General features: G+C 41.6%; 1 protein-coding gene across 1 annotated transcript in view; it reads right to left on the reverse strand.

Annotated features, from left to right (window-relative positions):
- LOC122811966 (V-type proton ATPase 116 kDa subunit a3-like) overlaps window positions 1–24,371 on the reverse strand; it is a gene marked incomplete in the record, with an annotated part of 518,494 nt that overhangs the window by 120,237 nt on the left and 373,886 nt on the right. Inside the window, 1 exon segment of the mRNA XM_044084165.1 lies at window positions 2,959–3,172. Within this exon segment, the coding sequence (XP_043940100.1) occupies window positions 2,959–3,172 (214 nt within the window).

The following is a 24,371-nucleotide window of genomic DNA, read 5'->3' on the forward strand; positions in this document are numbered from 1 at the left end:
CTCATCAATTATATGACAACCAATAAAATTACAAGTCCAATTAAATAAGTACTTTCCAACTGCAATTCAAGTTAAGACCAGAAGGGTATAAAGTATTACATTTTAAAATAAAAATAGCCTTCTTAAACATGCATTTTCTTTTAGATGCAGTTTCTGAACACAAATTCATATATATTTTTTCTAAAATAGTTGTCTCTAATCCATTAGGGTCCGAATTTGAAACTGTGCAAAGTGAGGTGCAACAGGACTTTCATTTATAACCTGTATGATATTTCTAACATGCTCATGTAGCCTAATTTTAAATTTCCTTTTGCTCTCACCTATATAAATTAGGCCAAAAGGGCATTTAAGGGCATAAATAATGCCTTCAGTCTCACAAGTATGAACATCAGAAGTATAAAAAGGAATTCCAGGAATTCCATTCACATAGTGAAAAGTTCTGACAACATATTAACAAATACAGCAATGTCCACACAGAGGAGTACCTAAAAACTCAACAGAAACCGATACAGTTGGGGAAGGTAAACAAAAATAATTGTGAACCAGAATGTCCCTCAAATTTCTTACCATTTTATAAGAAATACATGTAAGAGGGGGAAGTATACTAACTAAATGTCTAAACCTAAGCAAAAAATTCCAATAGTATTTGACCAAATTGACTACCTCAGAACTAAACACACTACAGGTGGTCACAAAATAAATATTTTTGTTAGTTGTTATTTTATTACTTCTATAATGATCTAACATAACATCATTATGGCTATCAACTCTGCTATTCACCACCTCCCTATGTGTAGGCCCATCTAAAATGTACAGCAGAATTAACCAACTCATAATCATAACCCTTATTATAAAATATAGAAATCATTCTAGCAATTTCAACAAAAAAATCACTTTCATTATTACATAACCTTCTAAGACAAACACATTCACCATAAGGAAGAGCAGATAAAATGGGGGGGGGGGGGGGATGGCAACTACGCCCATCTAAAAATTTTCCCCAGTCTATAAATTTTCTATGAACAGTAGCAGATAGCTGATTATGACAGTTAATAACCAAATTAATATCTAAAAAATTAATGTCTCTCCACCTATAAACCATCAAATGAAAAACTAAAACAATTATCCTGTAATTGGCGATAAAATTCCTGAGTCGTTCACTGCAACTGATGATATAAACAATTATTAAATAAAATTATTAGTTAAATAAAAATGTAAAAGTTCCAATATATAATTTGATAGTGGCGTATTACCTAAAAAATATCTTACAGCCTCCAGTCCATTATTATGTTTAATAGTAGTATATAAACTACAGACATCGATGCTAATAAAAATACTTGGGAAGCATGGCTAGGCTTAAGACTCCTTGTGGTCATTAAGCCAGTAATCACTTGTGAATTTATTAACTTGTTTTTATTTCATTTATTAAACTAGTGGCCCAGCCTGACTCATTAAGGTTCATTTACCTTTATTCAGTCCTACAGAGCAGTGCTAAATAGATATGTTTACAGGTTTATAGAGGTTTACAGTGAGCTGTGTGTGTGAGGCAGTCAGATTTTTTAAAATATTGATAGGTGGCTGAATGTTGTTGACTTGAAAATCAAATTGTATGATATAAAGAAGGATATTTTTTCCTCAAATGTTTTGTGTGTGTGTGTTTCTTTTGCAAACCCTAAAAGGGACCATTACCAGCAGCAGAAAAGATTTTTCCTAGAACAACACAGAGTGCCTGCTGATGAGACTGTGTTTTAAAGCCTGCAAATAAGACTGTTTATTGTTTGACTGTATTACAAAATCTCTGCAGTTCAGGACCGTCTTCTGGCCTGTGGCAAATAAAATGAGTCTCCCCAGCTGATGTGGTAAAATCTGAATTAAGGTATGTGGAAACAGTTGCCCCCCCACTTCATTAACTGGTTTTCATAAAGCAAGTTCCTGTATTTTTTTAAACTCCAGTTTGTCAGAACAGGCAAGTCCCCTAAGCACAAACACAATTTAGGGAGACCTGGTAACATTTTCTGGTTGTGACATTTTATGAGATGCAAAGTAAGCAGATAGTGCCAGACAGATTGAAATCCAAAAATGCAGATTGAAGCTCATTAACAGCTCATACCTTTAATCCTAACCTACTGATCATAGATGGTGCCCATAGCTGGTCCCCTCTTGTCTCTTTACCCATTTTCCATGTTAACCAGCTGCTTGATGTCTCCTGAGCCCCCCCATTTACAGTGTACCCAGGCCAGCTATCAAATTCCATCTAAATTTTAATTAATTTCGTGCCATTAGCCTGGGTAGCCCACTGAGCAAAAGGCTCATTTCTTTTAACTCATACGCCACATCAGTCCTCATTCTCTTTTATGCCTTACCTTATCAGTACATAATTCCCTTATAGTGCCTGCACTCTCTCATTAGTTATTTTACTTCCTCTCAAATCACTGCATTGTTATTATCTTTGTTCACAAATGAGCTGCTATTTACTCGAACCCACACAGTCCCCAGCTACTGATATGACCTCTTCATCACCCTCGGATTCTTCTCCACTAGGATATCCTTTCTAAGCCTCTTCATTCCTTATCTGGCACCAACTTTCCTCTCCCACTTTCAGTACATCTACTTAAATTATTTCACATATATTTAGCCATTTCACAGTTCCACCATTTTGACATGCTTCACCCTTTTCACTCCATTAATGAGTGCTGTATCTCACCACAACCATATGCTCTTATTTCACCTCATCACTCCAATGGTATGTAACTCTACCCAATTTCTGTATTCCCACTCAGTCTCTATACACCTTGTCCAGCTGCTATAACTTTTAATGCTTTTAAAATGTCTTCCTGCCTACAGAATTCACCTTTTTACTCCCTATTAAATGCTACATTCCCCTTTGTATTATGTGCTCCTATTTTCCTCTGTATTGCTATTGTGCCCAGTTTCTAACTATATGTCTTCCACACTTACCTGTCCATTGTAAAGATTTGCATTATCCGCACTGCTGGTGAAAAGGAACATGTCAATGAAATGAATCAGAATGCTAGGTGCCACTCGGGAGTTGAAGGCTGAATATGCAATCCACTTGTAAAATATTAAGACTATGAGGTACCCAAACAGAAATAGCATAAAAATAATCTCAGGAATGAAGACTAGAAGGATGTTGCTGGGTTTCTTGAAGTGCCTAAAAAACAAAAGCAGTAAAACATGAACATCAGTGATGAGTCAAGTTTAACATTCTGGATCATTTACCTAACAGCATAGTACTTATCGTTAAGAAACCAGTGCCGCCTTCCTTATCCCTAAACTCTGTTTAAGGTTTCTCCTTGATTCATGAATTACCTTCACTTACAGAATTTGCTATTCCATCAAGCTGTATGCTGCTGTTCCAGCTCAACATGTTTTCCTTGACCTATAACCCATCTTCCTGTATTAAGGTATTTTAGCATTACCAACATCCCACCTCCTAACATATAGAGTAGAGAGTCGATTATCCGAACTTCAGTTATCACAAACATCAGTTATCAGAACCAGCCTTCCAAAGTTTTCAAGTAGCAAAAATCAAAGTCTGAATATGTAAACATTTTACGTATTTGCTTGAGCATGTTTTTTTTTTGAGCTTGTAGCCAGCTCATGTGTGAAAAATATTCTTTACTGTCCTTTGGAATTGCTGACTGGTTGAAAAGTGTATTCCTGCATGCAGAAAAAAAAGATTTTAGAAGTTTTTTATCCGGTTCAATTATTGGATGGCGCAGTGGTAGCATTGTCACCTCACAGCAAGTGGTTCTTGCGTTTGATTCTTGGCTTGAGTGCCTTCTGTGTGGAGTCTGCATGTCCTCCCTATGTTCATGCGGGTTTTCTCCGGGTACTCCGGTTTCCTCCCATGTTACAAAGACGTGTCTAGAGCATTTCTCCTCAGGCCTCCACTGAAAATTAGCTTCGTTCCAAGTCAAACTTTCCCAGTAAACAAATGTTAAATAAATAAATAAAATATGTTTGATTATCCAAACAATTTGCTTATCCAAACTACCCTAGGTCCCAGTTAGTTCAGATAATTGACTCTCTACTGTACAATCTCTTACACACACATTTAGGTTCATACTAGGCTATCTGCCTTGGGGCATTTATAAGCCTAGCCCGATTGTGTTTGGCTTATGCCACCCCTTGATTTGAGTATACTGTGCCCTTTTTAAAGTTTAGTTTACTGTGCCTCTGTCTAATAGTGACACGGAAGTAATCCCCGGGACAAATCTACGATCCCCCATCCACTCATTGAGATTCTTCTTGAAGAGAGTCAGTGAGGTGCTCTGCCTGACATGAATTGAAATTCTACTCCAGAGCGAAGGGAGCCTTTGGGTTATGAATCTGTCCCTCCAGCATGTTCTATTTATTTCTGTGCTGAGGTTCAAGTCCCTCAAGTGCGTGGCTCAAAGGGATTTAGATTTACTGAGGTGGAGCATGTCCATTAATTCTGGGTTGGACATAGCTTTATATGTCAGGCATAGATTGCCTCGAAGTAGGCGGTATGCAACTGAGTAGAGCTGGAGTTTTTTTAACCGAGCAGCATATGGCATCTGTTTGAGTCCCTTGATCCTCCTGGTGAGGTACTTTTGGGGACTTTATAATTGCTGCAGGTGTCGGGTAAGGTACATCCCAAAGGGGGCATTGTATTCTATGATGGGCCTGATGAGGGATGAATAAAGGGGCACGATTACCTCTCTTGATATAGATGTGAATCCTTTCATGATGAGGTGGGCTATGTAGAAGGTCTTTCTAACCACTTTGGCAATGTGGTTGTCAAAGGAGAGATTGCTATCAACTTGGGTCCCCAGATCCCTAATTACTTTCTCTGTACTTAATGGGTTACCACCTATGTGGTAATTTGTGGGCACATTGTTTTTGCCAAAGGGTACGACTATACACTTTTTGGCATTTAGCTTTAGACCATGGCTCTGGCACCAGTTATCCGTCTCTGCGAGACCTTTTTGAAGGATGTTTGTGTCAGCTGGAGAGTCGATTATGGCGCCCAGTTTGCAGTCATCTGTGAACTTGGTGAGCCATAGTCCTCCAACGTTGGCCTGTACCTCAGAAAAGTAAATACCGAACAAGAGTGGTCCCAGGACAGAACCCTGTGGGACGCCACTTGTGACCGGTTTCGAGTCTGACATGGCTCCAGCAACTCTGACTCTGTGGGTTCTGTCTTTGAGCCAGTTTGTGACCCATCTTGTGACATAGGGGTTTATATTTAGGCTGGATAGCTTATCTATGATGCCCGAGTGGGGTATTGTGTCAAATGCCTTTGCGAGGTCCAGATAGGCTGTGTGGACTACCTTCCCTTCATCTATGGCCTTGGTGACTGTTTCGAAGAAGTCAACCAGGTTCAAAAGGCAGGATCTGCCCTTGACAAAGCCAAATTGGGTAGGATCTAGTGTCTGTAGGTCCCCAATGTCTTTGTTTATGAGTACCACGATGATCCTCTCCATAGCCTTGCATACTAGGCTAGTCAGGCTTATGGGGCGATAGTTTCCAGGGTCCACAGAGGCGCCACCTTTGTGGAGTGGGACCACTGTTGCTGTACGCCATTCTTTGGGCACATATCCTGTAGTGAGGCTGGGATTGTACATCAGTTTTACTTGAGGGATTAGTTCTTCTTGGAGTTCATGTAGGATGCAACCCGGGACGCCATCTGGTCCCATGGAAGCAGTGTTTTTTGCTTTGGGGAGGGCGGCCTTCACCTGAGCATCAGAGATGTTTGGGAGGCTGCACTCTGCCGGGATAGATACTTGCCTCTTTTGGGGGGGAGGGGGTGGAGAAGTTTGCACTGAACCTGTCTGCCAGGATATTGGCGATGTCTGTGGGTTCAGTGTATTTTTTGTTGTTTAGAATCAATTCAGAACAAGTCTGGGAGTTGCATCCCAGGTTCCTAACATAACTGAAAAAAGCCTTATGATTGTCTTTGGTGTCCGTTGCAATTTTTCTCTTGAAGCTGGCCTTGGAGGATTTTATGAGGGATCGTAATTTTTTGCTAGTACTGATCAGAGATGCCTTCCCTTTTAGGGATTTTGCTCTATCATGTAAGTAGCTTCCTCCTTCTGTTGTACAGTTTATTTATGGCTGGGGTCCACCAGACTGGATGCCTGCCTTTGGATGATTGGGTCTTGATTTTGTTTGGGATAGCATGATCCATGCATTCCTGGAGATGTCCGTAGAATGCGTTTATATAGGATTCTGCAGTTTGGGCTGTAGTTTCCACTGGCCCTGGGGCCTTGAAGGATTCCACTTTGGTTTTGAGAAGTGTGAAGTTCGCTTTTGAGAAGTTTTTCACTGTGGTTTTCTGGGCTGGGGCTGGGATCGGGATGTGGATATCCAGTGAAATTAATTTATGGTCTGATCTTACCAATGAGGGATATACTTCAGGTGTGGAGCATAGAGTCCCCATGTTGGTAATGATCAGGTCTAGTATGTTGTCCCCTCTTGTGGGAGTGGTGACTAGTTGTTCCATAGCATTTGAGTTTATAATTTCCAGGAACCTTTGGGCTAAGGTGCTGGGGCTTGAGTAGTGCTCCCAGTCAATGTTTGGGTAGTTGAAGTCGCCCAATATAATGGTGTTTGGAGAGATCTTCATGTTCTCCAATGTTTTCAGGAAAGCCGAGTGGGATTCCTGACTTTGAGAGGGTGGTCTGTAGGATGCTATAAACTGAAAAGCAGTCTTGCCCACTGTCAGTTGCACATGGATGGTCTCCGATACTTCGTGCACTGCCACTAACCTGGAGGTGTGGATATCCTTGATAAATATGGAAACTCCTCCTCCTTTTGTGGTTCGGTCCGGGTTTTGGGGTCGAAAAGCATGATATGAGGTACAACCTGGTAGTGCTGGGGTGCTCTCTGGAGCCTTGAACCAGGTTTCTGTCACTGCACAGATATCGATGTTTTCCATACTGAGGAGAGCTTCGAGTGCATGCATCTTGAGGTTAAGACTTCTGGTGTTTAGCAGCATTACCCTTAGTTTCTTGTTCCTTGTGCTGTCTATGGAGGTGGGTTTGACTTTTGAGCCTTGCCTAAAAAAGGCACTATGGGGGTGGCAAAAGCCTTTGCCAATATCCGAAAGCCCAGGGGAGACAGGTGCAAGCCATCCCTAGTGAAGCAACGTGGCTTGTCGAGCATGTCATCCCAGGCTGACAGACACTGGATCCCCTTTGAATGACACCAAAATTTTAGCCAATAGTTAAAATCGATCATTTTGTCTTTATACTGTGGCATCATTCTAGGTGAGGGTAAGATGCTGCTCAAGGTCAGGGTCATACCGGCCTGGGCTACATGATCAGAGAGCTGCTCTAGGTCTCTTTTCATGTAGTCGAGGGAGGTATGTCTCAGGTCATCATACCACCGGAAGTATATCCCTCATTGGTAAGATCAGACCATAAATTAATCTCACTGGAAATCCACATTCTGCCCCCACCCCCTGCACAAAAGACCACAGTGAAGAACTTCTCAAAAGCCAACTTCACACTTCTTAAGACTGAAGTGGTATCCTTCAAGGTCCCTGAGCCAGTGGAAACCACAACCCACACTGCTGAATCCTTTACAAATGCCTTCTACGGGCACCTTCAAGAATGCATGGATCATGCAATCCCAAATAAAACCAAGACCCATTTCCCCAAAGGCAGGCGCCCGGTCTGGTGGACCCCAGCCATAAACAAACTTTACAACAGGAGGAGGAAGCTACTACATGACAGAGCAAAATCCCTAAATGGGAAGGCATCTCTGATCAGTACTAGCAAAAAACTACGATCACTCATAAAATCATCCAAGGCCAACTTTGAGAGAAAATCGCAAAGACACAAAAGACAATCACAAGGCCTTCTTTAGCTATGTTAGAAACCTGGGTGGAAACTCCCAGATATGCTCAGAGTTAGTCCAAAATGACAATAAATACACTGAACCCACTGACATTGCCAACACTCTGGCAGATAGGTTCAGTGCAAATTTCTCCTCCCCCTCCCCCCCAAAAGGAGAAATAACTATTCCAGCAGAGTGTAGCCTCCCTAACATCTCAGATACCCAGGTGAGAGCCGCCCTCTCTAAAGCTAAAAACACAGCATCAATGGGACCGGACAGTGTCCCGGGCTGTGTGCTACATGAACTCCAAGAGGAGCTAAACCCAAACATAAGGCTGCTGTTTAATCTTAGCCTTACTACAGGATACGTACCCAAAGAGTGGCGTACGGCAACAGTGGTCCCACTTCACAAAGGCGGTGCTTCTACGGACCCTGGAAATTACCGCCCCATAAGCTTGATGAGCCTGGTCTGCAAAGCTATGGAGAGGATCATTATGGAACTTATAAACAACGACATTGGGGACCTACAGACTTTGGATCCTACCCAATTTGGCTTTGTCAAGGGCAGATCCTGCCTTTTGAACTTGGTCGACTTTTTTGAAACCGTCACTAAGGCCATTGATGAAGGTAAGGCAGTTCACACAGCCTACCTTGACCTTGCAAAAGCCTTTGACACAATACCACACTCGGGCATCATAGACGAACTCACCAGCTTAAATATAAACCCATATGTCACGAGATGGGTTGCAAACTGGCTCAAGGACAGAACCCACAGGGTCAGAGTTGCTGGAGCTATGTCAGACTCTAAGCCAGTCACAAGCGGTGTCCCACAGGGCTCAGTCCTGGGACCCCTCTTGTTTGGCATTTATTTTTCCGAGGTACAGGCAAACATAGGTGGATTGTGGCTGACAAAGTTCGCAGATGACTGCAAACTGGGCGCCATAATTGATACTCCAGCGGACACAAACATCCTTCAGAGAGGACTCATAGAAATGGATAATTGGTGCCAGAGCCATGGCCTTAAGCTTAACGCCAAAAAATGTATAGTCATACCCTTTGGGAAAAACAAGGTACCCACAAATTACCACATAGGTGGTAATCCATTAAGTACGGAAGAGGTAATCAGGGACCTAGGGACCCAGGTAGACAGTAACCTCTCATTTGACACTCACATTGCCAAAGTGGTAAGGAAGACCTACTATATTGCCCACCTTATCATGAAGGGTTTCACATCTAGATCAAGAGAGGTCATTGTGCCCCTGTACTCATCTCTTATTAGGCCAATGATTGAGTACAATGTCCCATTTGGGATGCATCTTACCAGACACCTGCAGCAGTTGGAAAGACCCCAAAAGTTCCTCACCAAGAGTATAAAGGGTCTTAAACATATGTCATATGCTGCCCGACTGAAAAAACTTCAGCTCTATTCAGTCACATACCGCCTACTCAGAGGTGACCTGTGCCTAACGTACAAGGCCATGTCCAATCCGGAATCAATGGACATGCTCTACCTCAAAAAATCCAAATCCATCAGAGCCACGAGAGCAAGAGGCTTAAACCTCAACACAGAAATAAATAGGACGTGCTGGAGGGACAGATTCATAACCCAGAGGCTCCCTACACTCTGGAACAGAATCCCAATCCATGTTAGGCAGAGCCCCTCACTAACTCTATTCAAGAGAAGTCTTGACGAGTGGATGGGAGATCATAGGTTTACCCCGGGGGTCATCTCTGTGTCACTGCTAGACAGAGGCACAGTAAACTAAACCCTAAATGGGCGTAGTATTCTCATCCTAAGGGGTGGTGAAAGCCACACACACTCTGGCTAGGCTTATAAATGCCCTAGGGCAGATAGCCTAGTACGAACCTATGAACCTATGCAGCATATACAATGACCGAGTCATATTTGTATTTGCTTTGGAGTGACCTGAGTGCTTGTGTTATGTGGTGGATCCTAGCGCCCGACAGGCAGCTCACTGTGACCTTCTCTTTATTCAGCCTGGTGAGCGGGACGTCAGTGTGTCTAACAATAGAGTCACATATTACAAGAGTATCAGGTGTGTTATTCAGCCTTAAGGGCTGTGACTGCTTGGCACACTGACTTTGTGTGCTGTGTGTTGTACGTGTTTTGTTTTGGGGTAGCGTTTGCTTGGATGTCTGCTTTGGAGGTCTCTGTTGCTTAGGTAGATTTTTATTTAGAGCCTCCGAGTATGTTTTTGTGTTTTTGGTTCGGTGTTGTGGTGGAACTATGTGATACTGGAATTGTGTTGTGTGAGGTTACCTTCTCCTCCTGACTGGTTACACCAGTTTTGAGATGAGAGAGCTCATCCTCCAGTTTGGCTATATGGTTGCATCTCTCACATATATTTGAACCTGTTTGGAGGAGGAGAGGGTTGTCTGTGTACATGAGACAGTTGTAACATTGCCTCAAAATTCTCAGATTCAACAGCTGGACTGGAGAGGAAACCATTGACTGACGTTTGGACATGCTAGAGTAATATAGGGAACTGAATTTAAATGGACCAATAGGGGACAAGGTAATCATAGAGAGTATAAGAGTAAGTAGTGCTTATGGTTTATTAGTGCTAACTTGTAAGATTACTTACTTGGACCAGTGAGGGGCCTTAGAATGAGAATATGGTGTTTAATTTGAGAGATAGAGCAGTTCTAAGGGAAAAAGTGAAGAGCAGACTTTGTGGAGCCAGGAATAGTTTAAAACCAATTAGGCGGCACTGCCCGATATTGCGCTATGTGCAAAAATGCGCAAAAGAGGGTTTTAAGAGAGGGAGATCAAGGAGTTTGGAATTGACCCAAAATGGCCAATAAAACTACAGTTTCAAGGAAGTAACCACTCCCACAGGGGCAGGCAGGCTGCTCAATGTTTATCACTGCCACTGATGAACACAGAGACTTCCCTTTAGCCCAAGCAAACAATGGCCTCCAAGAAACTTACAAACAATTCAGAACAGCAAATCTGTAACTGAACTTTTTTAAATCTCAGAAAAGTGGGAAAAAAGCCAGATTTTTTTGTGTTTTTGTTTTTTTTAAGGAAAGCAGAGGTTCACAAGTATCAAGAAGTTAGAACAGTGCAGTAAATGACCCCACACTTGAGTGCTAGGCCAGAGACAGATAAAATGCAAGTAAGTGCATGCAGGAAATTCAGTAATCAGCTCTAGGTTGTGTTCTAAATACAGTTACCAACACAGAAATCAAGTTTAACAAGCCAGAAAATGCTCAAAAGTAGGCGGCAATGCAGAAAAACTTAACAAATAATCTGAAGCAAAATACTTAAAATCTCAAAAGTGGCTCCTTTCTTCTCTCAGCGTTTTCTCCTCTTGGTGGGTGCTTCACCAACAGCCAACAAGTCCAAAAAGATGCCAAAACCAGGTTTTAAGAGAGGGAGATCAAGGAGTTAGGAATTGACCCAAAATGGCCAATAAAACTACAGTTTCAAGGCAGTAACCACTTCCACAGGGGCAGGCAGGCTGCTCAATGTTCATCACTGCCACTGATGAACACAGAGACTTCCCTTTAGCCCAAGCAAACAATGGTCTCCAAGAAACATACAAACAGTTCAGAACAGCAAATCTGTAACTGGACTTTTTTAAATCTCAGAAAAGTGGGAAAAAAGCAATATTTTTTTGTTTTTTTTAAGGAAAGCAGAGGTTCACAAGTAACACTTGTTTATTCTGTTCTGTAGACAGGATTTCCCTTCAGTATGTTTGCTTGGTCTCTGTTGAAACATACGAATAGTAAGAGGCAAATAAACTTGGCATATCACACTCACAAGGTAAATTCAAATTAATATACAGATTACAAAAACATCTTACTTAGTACTGCGAGACTAAGTAAACCACATAAATAAACCTAAATTCCAGAGTTACAGCTAAAAGAAGCTAGCAAAACCGGGCCTTAACCAGTCAGAAACTGCAAGTAAAAAATAGTACTAGAATACAATCACAATTCTGATACAGTAATTTGCTTTTATGATATGGTGATGGTATATGACTCACACTTTTTAGCATAACTGCAAACAAACAGTTACTAATATATTATACTTTCTGTGGTAAATGGCTCAGACTGAACTGATATTTTGCCTAAAAGTTACAGGTGCTGAGCACCACACTGTCTTCCTCAGAACAGAGTATGATTACATACCTTATACTATAATGCAATTACAGTTGGATTGTTTGATGGCAGACTTCAGTCTGTTAGCAAACGCAGATAAACACATTCTGAAACAGTAGCAGGAACAGAGAATAGAAGAAATGTTAAAATCCTGTATCAGAAGAAGAAAATGTTGCAATAGTAGACTATCTACCTGGTTAAAGAGAGGGATAAATCATATTAACAATGAAAACAAGCAGGCTCATAGGATGAAATTCTGTGCGCAAGGAGTTAGGAAGGAATGACAAAACAGCCTATTGCTATACCACAAAAAAGGCAATAAACTCAAATAGCAGTCCACGGTAGGCCTAGGAGATGGCAAAGAAGGTGACATGGGTACAAGATAAATTGTTCAGCTACACTAGAGAATACAGGAGGAGTTGGCAGCTGATTAAGTTCAAATATACTGCAGTTCAGGCAATATTAGAGATCTTTCTCTCTGTAGTTACACAAATGCAACATGGCACACTGGCAGTTCAAGAAGGAACAGTATCTATTGTCTATATTTTTTTTATGTTACTGTAATATTTAGCACTGATTTCAATGGGCTGTATTGTGTGAACATTTCTATTGAACAGGATTTTAGACATCTCTACAGAGTTTTATCCTGTGTTTCTCTAGTAATTTCCCTTTATTCAGTAACCGATCATTTTTGATGCATTTCTAATGTAGTGAGGGTTTTGTAAGTAACTTGTTAGTTATAGTTTAGTTTATTTTCTTTAGTTTAGAAATGGGTTCAGTTTGCCGGTAATGGTGTTTTCTGACTGACAAGCTTGTGTTAGTATTTTAAATTTCTGTCTTTTATGAGACATACTGTTTTCATTTTGATAAATGTTGGGCAGGATTCACGAAGCCTCCGTGTAAGAGTTATAACTCTTACACGGAGGCTGCAGTTAAACGGAGTGATGTCAGCATGCTCTGCATATTCATGAGAGCATGCTGAATCACACCTAAGGCTAACACGGTCCGTGTAAGACAGTAGGGGGCATGTCCGTAGGCCGAGCCCTGCAAGCGGACACGCCCCCAGAAGAGTAAAAGTCCCCAAAGTAAACACCCATGACAGAGTCCATGGAAATGTGAATAAACACAACACAACACATGCCCCCACAGACTACGAACATAAAATGTACAAATAAACATCTTATAATTATTTTTAAATTGTAAAGATGTTTGCCCGTGAGTGCACTCGTTTGCGCGGGAGTGCCCGTAGCGCAGCCACAGTTAGCAGTCAGTGGGAAAGCATATAAGAACTAAATATGCAAAGTAAGCCAAGAAGCAATAGTGTAGCAGTAGAGACGTCGGCTGAAGAGCAGGCATCCATGGTTCGAGCCCCCACAACATCAATTTTATTTTTAGTAAAATAAGCACGAAACAAGTCCCTGACAAATATGTACACATATAAAATCACAATTTATGTAAAATGTAATGAAATAGTCCATTTATTTCGAAGAAATGTGAGGTAACAAAACAATAGAAAATGTCAGATGTGCCTATAGCTGAGCTACAGTTTAACAAGGTGAGTGCATCTGCCCGTAGCTGAGCAGTGGTTTAACAGGTGCAAAATGAGTGCCCGTAGCTGCGCAGTGGTTTCACATGCTGAAACTGTGTGACCCTAGCTGAGCTGAGCATAATATGCGTGCTGACAGCCAAATGAGGCATGAACCAGCGCACCCCATTTGCGCGGAGCTGCGCACCGTGCTAACAAGCTAACCGGCGGGCAACGTTGAGCAAGCTGTAACAAAACTGCCTTTACACAGACACACCCCCTAGCCTGTCTAGACAGTCATAAAATATAAAAAAGCACTGGCCAGATTCGAACCCAGGATACCATGCACCATAGTCAAGGTACTGAACCACTAAGCCATGACAGCTGTACTCAGAAATGCAGTAATAGCAAATATATAGGAATGAATAGAAAGTGGAGCATGACAAAGCAGGTTTTGTGAAGTGGATACAATTCCAAAATGGCCAATCACAGATAAGTGTGGGAAAAACGGCATATATAAGCCCCATAGGCGGGAATACACAGCATAAAAGATTGTAGAACTGACTTGCAGCCAGAATGTCAGGTGTAGGTGAGGGTAGTTGCTTTCGAGCACAGAGGTGGGGCATTGAGGAGTCCAGATACATGGTCTGGCTCCTAGTCCACAATCATGAATCCCAACTCATGCAGGGCCAGGTCCTGTGGGGAGCATATAGGGCTGAGGCGTGGGACCGGTTGGCTCATGATCTCACCAGTGCCACAGGGATACCAAGGACTGGTGAGCAGGTCTGTCACCACCATGCGGACATGAAGAGATGCAAGCAGGACCAATTGAACCTTTGGATACAGGAGGCCTGGCAAATGCCCAACGCCCCACTACTGAGTAAGTTACATTTAATTATGTATGTAAGAAATTAAATTAGCTGATATTATGGAGATGTGTATTCCAATATTACTTCATTTATATTACAGCTGCAGGTGTCCGTTCTGCGAACCGCAGAGCCTATGGCGATAGGCTGGTGCGGTTGCACCACCAGGCAGGTCAGTAATCCACTCCCAGTAACTGTAAAGAAATATCAAAGTATGACAGTTAGCAAAAGAGTGCAGTGTAGTCACTAAGTAATAAAATGTGCAAGTAACAGTGTAAAAGTGTTTGCAAGTATTGCTCGATTAGAAAAGTGTGTTGCAGTCTGTAATCCAAACAGAAAAATGAAAATGTCTGAAATAAAGTCTGAAATAAAGATGCCCCACCTGTAATATAATAGTACACAACCTGCAGCAGGTTGAAAAGTACAGCTGCAGAAGATGAGCAAATCACATGTGTGAAATATATCCCTGTAGAAATACTGAAACATGACAGAAGTGAGACTGATGGAAAGGATTGTAATAACTACAGGTAAAACATGTCAATAAAGCCTAGAAGTAAGTACCATCCTGAATAGTAAAATGAAAACAAGTGAGAGAGTGTGAGAAAGAGTTATGAATCCACCAATAAAGTAGTAATAACCCCTGAATAAAGTATACTGCAGTCAGTACAGAATGAAATGAATGTGACAAGTAGAACCAAACTGCAAAATGTGTCCAAAGTGTTGCTGCAGCTGGAATGTGTATCCCAGAATCTGGATATGTTGCTCTCAGTCTGCAATATGCAGATAGTATGATTGTATGAAATATCAAACATCCACAGTTGTCTATAGCTATATAAAGCAAATGTAGCAGGATGATGTAGCTGAACAAAGCCAGATATGAACGTGTATGAATAACAATAAAATGTATATTGATGTAGCAGTAACAGTCCTATCACCAAATTGAAGTAGTTATCATATAGGAAACTGTAGTTAGAACAGTAGTGTGTATACATCTGTAGCTATTAGAAATGTACAGCATATGTATTGGTATTCGAAGGTGTTAATATTTTCTTCACCCCACCCTATAACCACATATAATCCATTCCACGTGAAATTGGTATGTGCAATCACAATTAACACCCCTGGACATTTGTCCTGTTGGGTCATAAATATTTGCATGTCCGTTGATGCATCTGCCCTGTTCATACATCCAAACCTGATGGCCTGTTGCCATCAATCAACCCTGCATGTTGTTGGACTGTGTATTGCTGTTCAAATTATGCATGTGTTATGCTCGCTGTTCAATGGTGTGAATATCTGGGTGTTTGGTTAATGGGAATACTAATGCATGCTGTTACAACTAATTGCAAATGGTATTGTATGTTACTAACCCAAACTGTCATGACATAATGCAAAACATAGGACGACAGGGAAGGCGGGTTCCAGCAGACCCACCTCTCCCACCTCAGCTGGCGAGTGCACCTGGCACTAGTGCCCAGTCTGGACCCTCCTCCGGTGGCCCTGTGCCAGGGGATGGGGCCCGTCCCCCTCTGCAAGCGTGGCCGGAGGAGAACCACCACTCACCTTCCGTAGCATCCGGACCCGGGCTGGGTAGGGAGATCCAGGACTCTGTTCTTGGGCCCCTACGCCAGATTGAGGCACACGTGGCACAACTTACGGGCATGCCTGTTGCCCGGCCTACACAGCCCCCAGCACAGCCCCATCCTGGGCAGTGAAGGAACAGTGGCAACTGCCCATGGGTGGGGTTATCAGTTCCACTGTTGCCATCTGTGGGCTCATGGGCTCTGGATATCCAAATCTCCGTCCCCGTCAATTGTGTAACTCCCCCACGTGTCATACACTGCCCCTGTATGCGTCTTGTTTGTCTTGACTGTTGATCTACCCAACCTACCTCCCCAGCTATACCGACTACCTTCACATGACATACCACACTCACCTGAAAAAAAAAAAAAAAAAAAAAAAAAAGGGCACTCTGTACCCACAAAAAATTTACGCCCCATACATAGCTGCCCATTCTGCACATATGTCTGCCGGACATGGAAACTATCAATTACAATTGGCTGTACAACAAGTATTATTATTATGTCCTTATTGTTGTCCTTACACCTCTCTCAGGGGTGGAAGGTATTAAATGTCACACCAAATTACAAACATATGCACAGATGTTGCTGATGAAGAAATGGGCAGCTATGGGCCTTACCTACATCCCTCCTGCAAAATCCAAGCTTGTTTCCCTACTGTCTTACCCTCTTTGTGACCCCTTTTTCTCCACTTTCCTGTCTCCCCATTTTCATTTCTTTCAAAGAAAATAGCGCGGGTGTGCGCAAAAGTAAGCACGTTTAAGCGGTTGTAAGCAGGTGGGCCCGGAGCTGAACGCCAGTGCGCATGTGTGAGCTCCGCGCAAACCAGTGCTAACCCGGTTACAACTGCTTAAAAGTGCCTTAGGCACTCTGATTGACAGGTCCTGTAATCAGTCCAAAAGCAAAATAAAATCCCACTGTCAGTCCCGAACCCAGGACCTTGGAAACAGTAGTCTGCATGACTTACCACTAAGCCATGACTGTTATACAAGAACATTGTGCTAAAATAAATATATCATGTAACAGTAGGAATGAATGTAAAGGGAATATAGGATGTGTAGTACACAAAGCATGTCATTTAGAATTACTGTCAAAAACTAGTGGATTTCCATAATAGTAGTGTGTGAACAGAAACAGCCATACTAGTTGGTAGCTAGTAGGTAATAATGTCACTGTAGCACCTTGCAAGCCACACACATACTCACAGCAGGATAATCACTGCCCATACCCCACAACCTCTTACAGGAACACATCCAGACCAAGTAATAAAATATGTGGAGCAAAGGGCCAAAACCAGGGACACATTACAAATAATGTTACAACAAACTTAGACAGTTCAGAGAGTAACAGGTTCTGCATTTTGTGGGATGTTTGGAAAGGTATGAAGTCTGAAACTTAAATGTTTGTCACTATAGTCTGACTTGAGCCCAGAGTGATTTGCCAGAAAAAGCTGTGCATGAGATATTGACCAAAATATGAGGCAGAAATGTGGACAACCTGCAAATATTTGTACACGAGAGGTCTGACACCACCATATTTGAATAGTTAAGAGCCTAGACATAGAAACAGTGAATGAGTTACAGGGATGCCCCACAGACTCCATGTGAAATGTACAAACAGTAGGCAGAAAGGTGTTACAACACATACAATGGTAACTATGGAGTCCTGAAAGTATGCACCACTTGCATGGCAGAAAAAGTGTAGTAATACATATGCTCATGCTATCCCACAGTCACAACTGCAGCATACCAGACAATTTAATGGGTGTACCCCACTGATATGTACCATTCCATAAGGCAGATAACAGATGCACCAGAGAGTCTCTGGGGCCTGCTCAGCAGCATTGTCAAATACCCTAATAGATGTCAAGGCCCACACCATGGCCAGATCACACTGCATGCTGTAACACCCTAGCAGATATAGCAAGCATTTCAAGGTGTGAATGTACATGGAAAATAGGAAAGCCACAGCAGCACACTACAGTCAGGACACCTAGCAGGCATACAAGTAGTGACTGTAAAGGGCAAATATTGAAGCCATAGCAACAAAGTGCAAGCAAAAGTGCAAGGAAAGCACACACACACACACACACATTAACAGTAGTAGTAGTCGTAGGTGTCAGTGTACATACACAGTTAGTACAGGAAACTGGAGAAATGAATGGAGGAATGTTAATCTACAACACAGCTGGAAATATGAGAGAGATACCAACCTTTACACTCACAGAACATTGTCCACAGCATACCAGCATGGTCCCTACCCTTAAAATCTGAAAGGGCTACGCCTATCTCACATACCTTTTTATAGCACTGTTCTGAAATCACAGTGAGAACTGCAATCAATACACAACTGGCTGCACGCAATTAGCAAATGCTGGCTAAAAATTGGTGCAGAGGCCATCACATAGACATATGCAGATACCTACAAAAGTATGCTGTACTCCCAGTCCACACATGCAATACTTTCATTGCACTCTGAGGAGGAAGTGAGAGAGAGAGAGAGAGACAGAGAGAGAGAGAGAGAGAGAGAGAGAGAGAGAAAGAGACAGAGACAGAGAAAAACGAAATTAAACATACACAAACAAAACTGTTCAACAACAGCCACCTGAAAACTGACAACTGGCAAGTGGAGCAGCAGGACAAAAAACAGATGGCAACACAAGCACCTGTGACAAACACAGGTAATGTAAAGTAATACTATAAAGGTCTACATACTGTGAACCCTCCATATGTGTCATTGGTCTGTATCTATATGTATACGAAGATGTGCAAAGGGCAGGGGACATACAGCAACTATCAGTGAAGGCTGTACATACATTTGTATGTGAGCGCATCTATGTGCACATATCAATGTAGGTTGAATGTAGGTTGTAGTGCAATGTACAAAGTAGGTTTCACAGTTATGTATGTTTAGCAGTATGTTAGTGTGTGTATACAGTATGGTAGACAAACATGTTGATATACCTGTCTATCATATATATGTATATATATGTATGTAGATATATATATATATATATATATATATATATATATATATATATATATAATATGCATATATATATATATATATACATACATAGAGAGAGATGTAGGAATACATAGACAGATGTAGATAGATAGAATATGTACAAACATATATATGTAATACACACATACAGATATAGACATATGTAGATACATATACATAGACAGACTGATCTGACTATCTACAGGTATGACTGTATATGACTACCTCAACACCCCCTGTCCCACCCCCTCTGTCACTCTCACCCCCTCTGTGTCACACCCCCCCCTCTCCATATCTATAGCAATATATGTACATCAATATATATGTGTATATATATATATATATATATATATATATATATATATATGTATATATATATATATATATATATATATATATATATATAGAGAGAGAGAGAGAGAGATGTATATATATTCTGAGTGAGGCACATGTGTACAGATGTATTGCAACAGGTGCCTGGTGACAAAGGCATGGAGTGAACAACAGTGTCAAAACTGGAGTACCATACCCCATTTCAAATCACCTACACCAGTAACCACAAGATATGTGATTGGCTGCCCACCACTACGTGTCAGGGGTGAACAGGGTCATAAATGTGTACAATAGTCCCCCCAATGATATTCACAGTGGCACACTATTCCTGGAATACCTGCACATGGTATGTGCCAGCAGACATGGTGTGTCAGCTATGGACATGTAGGTCAGTGTACCCCTCCACACCACATAATGGCTGCCATGGTATGTACCTCACATGACAGCTACACATATGGAGAAGGACACAGTGACATGTACAACACTGTGACAATGCACTCAAACACATTACCAATACACAGTGACTGACAACACCACAGAGTACACACATACTACCCCACACAGAGGTTACCACTCCTGGATTTACATACGTAAGTCACACCCATGACAGATGTCCAACAACCATAGTAACACCTCACACCATCCACAACCTAAATGACTGCTGTGTGTCGTCCATGCCACTGCAATAGAGAGCACCTGTGGAGGTAAAGGTTCCTACCCTCAGATAAGACATACCCTGCAATAAACCACACAGTGTTAAGAAGCAAGACTCCCCATGAGTACATGTCACACATACCCCTGCTGAATGTTAGTTAGATAGGTAATATGCCATATGAGTCACCCTGTGTAACTGTGTGACAGCAGCAAGTACCATCACACCACGTGTCACAATGGTCAGGGTAGCAGAACAGTATGCTGCTATAGTCCCAGGGGCATTAGCATAGTGTATAGTATTGTATTGTAATGTATTGTATTGTGTTGTATTGTACTGTATTGGTATGTTGAGGTGCCTCCTTCGTGGAGTGGAACCACTGCTGCTGTGCGCCAGTGTACAGGTACATATCCTGTAGTCAGGCTAGTGTTACATAGCACTTCTATATGTGTGTTTAGCTCCTGTCAGAGTTCATGTAGCATGCAACCGGGGATACCATCAGGTCCCAGTCATGTTGTGTATTCTGCTTTCCTAAGGACGGCTCTCACCTGGACATCTGTGATGACAGGGAGGTTACAGTCAGCTGGGATAACTATGTCTTATTTTGGGGGAGAGGGAGGGGTGACACCTGCACTGAACCTGTCTGCCACAATGTTGTCAATATCTGTGATTTCAGTGAATTATTTGCTGTTGTGTACTAACTATGAGCATAGAGGAGGGATTCTGACCAGGTTGCTAACATAACTGAAGAAGGCCTTCTGGTTATCTGTAGTGTCCCCCTTGATTTCCCTCTCAAAGTTGCCCATGAATATTTGTATGAGGGAAAATAAATCCTTACTAGTGCTGCTCAGACATGCCTTCCCTTTATGGAATTATGCTCTGTCTTGCAGTAGCTTCCATCTTTTGTAATACAATCTGTCTATGGCTGGGGTCCACTAGACAGGATGCTGTCCCTTTGTGGAGAGTGTCTTGGTCATATATGGGATTGCATGATCCATGCATTCTCGCAGATGTCCGTAGAAAGCATTTGTGTAGGGGTCAGCATTGTGGGTTGCGTCTTCCACTGGCCCAGTGGGCTGAAAGGATACCATGTCACTGTTACAAAGTGTAAAGTTTGCATCTGCAATGTTATTCACTATAGTCATTTGTGCTGGTGGTGGAGGTGGGATATGTATATCCAGGGCAATTAGTTTGTGGTCAGCTCACAGTAGTTGATGATGTAGGCCATACAGTACCTAGATACAAACCCCCAGAGTGAGGAGGTGCTCTGGACCTGAATCAGTGTTCTGACTGCTGGGGTTTGGTAGTACGTCGTATGGAGTGTGCCAGGTACTGTTGCACAGTTGCTGGCTGAGCACTGATACCTGGCCATTTACATGTGCATCCACCAATAGACAGACAGATGCTATATATGTGAGATATGTTGTATCATAACAGTCGAGTAGCATGTGTAGTATGTGTGCCAAATTCTGCTAACATATATTGCTGATATCAGGTTATTTTCTTTTTCAGGTACATGGCTCACCCGTGAAATCCAGCTTACTCCGCAGCTGAGGATGAGGAGATACACCAGAGCCTGGTGCGGGATTATGCAATACTCTTTTCCCGCACCAGCCAGAATCAGCAGGAGAGGGCTGCACTGTGGCAAGACCTGGTCCGTCGGGTAAATGACATAGGCACGCATAATAGGACATATGAGCAGGTACAACATCACTGCAGTGATTTAATCAGAAATGTCTGTCAGCGTGCGTCGGATATCCACAGGCAACAGGTCGCCATAGGTGCTGGGGTGGCTACACATCCCCCACTCAACAGACTGGAGGGACTACTCAGGAGTGTAGTGGCTCCAGTCTGCCAGCAACAACAACAGCAGCAGACATTATGATGGAGGCTGGAGCCACGCAGCAGCAAGACTATGAGCATGCAGGTAATATGCCATATGTAGAGTTGACTGTTGTGTACACTGGTAGTTAATGCATGTGTGAGGTGTGTCCTTGGTTTGTAGCTGTCATCATAGTATTTAATGTGCAAGTGTGATATCCTCAATATTAGCAGCTGACCTGTGAAAGGCGACTGTTGTACTACTGACCTGTATCATACTCAGTAACAATTCTCCAACCAGTCCAGCAGCCAAAAAACACAATCTGCTTGCTGCCAGCTCACAGGAAACAGCTAGTCACAGGAGCACACAATAAAATTCAAAACGCTTTATTGCACAAATCGAAAGGTTGAGCGCTTTTCACTCACTCGACTGTGAGTTTCATCAGAACAATTCATCATGAGAAAATGCATACATTAAATAGTAAAAAAGGCACCAAACGCCACAAATCTAATTGACAATTTAACGTATTTAACAAACAGATTAATACCTAAATAGCTAAAACAAGATTATATATCTTGGAAAAGAAAATTGAGATGAAAACTTTTCAAGAACTATTCAAAAACATTTCAAAAGCTTTTCAAAAACTCATCATACACTTTTCAAAAACTTTTCAAAAAACTTTTCAAAAACTTTTCAAAAACTGGCCACAGCAAGAAGATGATACAAAAATCTGAGGATATAAAAATAATAAAATGCATAATCAGTATGTGTATAATGCACCAATAAGGCTCGAAAAACACAAATTAAATTAATCCAGCATAAGTAGGGGTTTGATAGTAAGACAGTCATTAAGCCCAGGTTCTGTGGTGGCATTGGTAAAAATCTGCCACCATAGTTCTCTAAAAGCCAAATCGTTTTTAGAATTTCCACCCCTAGGATTATTTCTAATAGTTTCCAATATGCCAAATTTAAAGGAATGTTCAGGACCACAATTTAAGATGTGTCTACATAAGGCATTCTTAGTATCCAACTTTCTAATGGAGTACAAATGGGAATATATCCTCTGCCTCAGTTGCCTCTCAGTCTTCCCAATATAAAAGTATTGACAAACTGAGCAAATAGCCATATAGACAAGCATAGTCGTTCTACAATTCCCTTTAGAAAAATGTATTTTGGATTTACATATATTATTGAGGCACACACCATTGGACTCTAGTATGTAGCCGCACTGGTTACAGGATCCACATTTAGTGGTGTGGGATTTGTCCAGATGTCTGCCTATACCTACATGTTCAAAAAGATATTTGAGGTTCTTACCCATTTTACTAACAAACATCGGCTCCTGTCCCACAATGTTACCCACCTCCTGTATGGATGAAATGATGTACCAATTTTTCCGTACAATATTCCTCAACATTTGACTGTATGGATTGTGTTCAACAATTAATGCCCTTTTAAAATTAGGCCTGCTGACGTTATAAGTGACAGTGTTATTACTGTCTAAGTTCATATTTGACCCCAAAAGTGGGGAAAATTTCGTCCCCCTTAGTTCATAAACATAGGAGCATACGTCCCTCAACATGTCCTGATCATAGCCCCTCTCAATAAAGAGGCCAGTGACATAATTTAATTCGTCAATGGTATCCTGGTGTCTAGAGGTCATTCGTATAGCCCTGATACATTGACCTTTAAAGATGTTTCTTTTAAGTCTATAAGGGTGGTAACTGTTATAATCCAAATACGAGTTGGAAAAAGTGGCTTTTCTATATACAGACGATTTAAAACCTTCGTCATCGATGGAAATGTATGTATCTAAGTAAGGTACTCCAATGGTGTTACAGGTGTGAGTAAATTTAAGAAAGTCACAACTACTGTTAACATGTTCCATAAAAGTCTCAAAAGTACTACTGTTACCTTTCCACACCATATAAATGTCATCAAGGTAACGGGAATAATAAAGTACATTTGCAAAATTAACATTGTTAAAAATATTGTTCTCCTCCCAGTCAAGCATTACCAAATTAGCGAAGATGGGTGCACAAGCGGCACCCATCGCAACGCCTTTGGTTTGCCGAAATATTTCCCTCTCAAAATAGAAGTAATTGTATTCCAATACTATGCTCATTAATTCAGCCAGGATAGAGATTTCATCCCAGCTGAATTCAGTGTGTTTTCTTAAGCTCCTAATAAATGCTTCTAATCCTTCCTCTATAGGAATACTACTGAACAGATCCACAACATCTATAGAGCAAAAGAGTAAATTGTTAGTGTCCATTGTTATAGGGAAGTTCTTTAAAAATTCCCATGAATCTTTGACAAGATGTTTAACCTTGTTATATATAAATTTCAGCTTCGTATCAATTACTTCTCCTATGGGGAAAGTTTTAGATTTACTACCAGATATAATTGGTCTTAATGGGGGGTTAATGTGATCTTTATGCACTTTCGGGATTCCTACGATGGTGGCTAATACAGGATGTTCCACCACCATGTACTTATATTGATCCTCTGTAATTCTCTGTTCCAACATGTATTCTTCCAGAAACATATCTATTCTACGGTACATAATGTTCAGTTCATTAATAGAAGCCTCAGTGTAGTTACCAGACAAGTGCAAAATATTGTTCATTATA

Source organism: Protopterus annectens, chromosome 9.part0, assembly GCF_019279795.1.
Source record: "Protopterus annectens isolate FY-2018-M chromosome 9.part0, PAN1.0, whole genome shotgun sequence".
Lineage (NCBI taxonomy): Eukaryota > Metazoa > Chordata > Ceratodontiformes > Protopteridae > Protopterus > Protopterus annectens.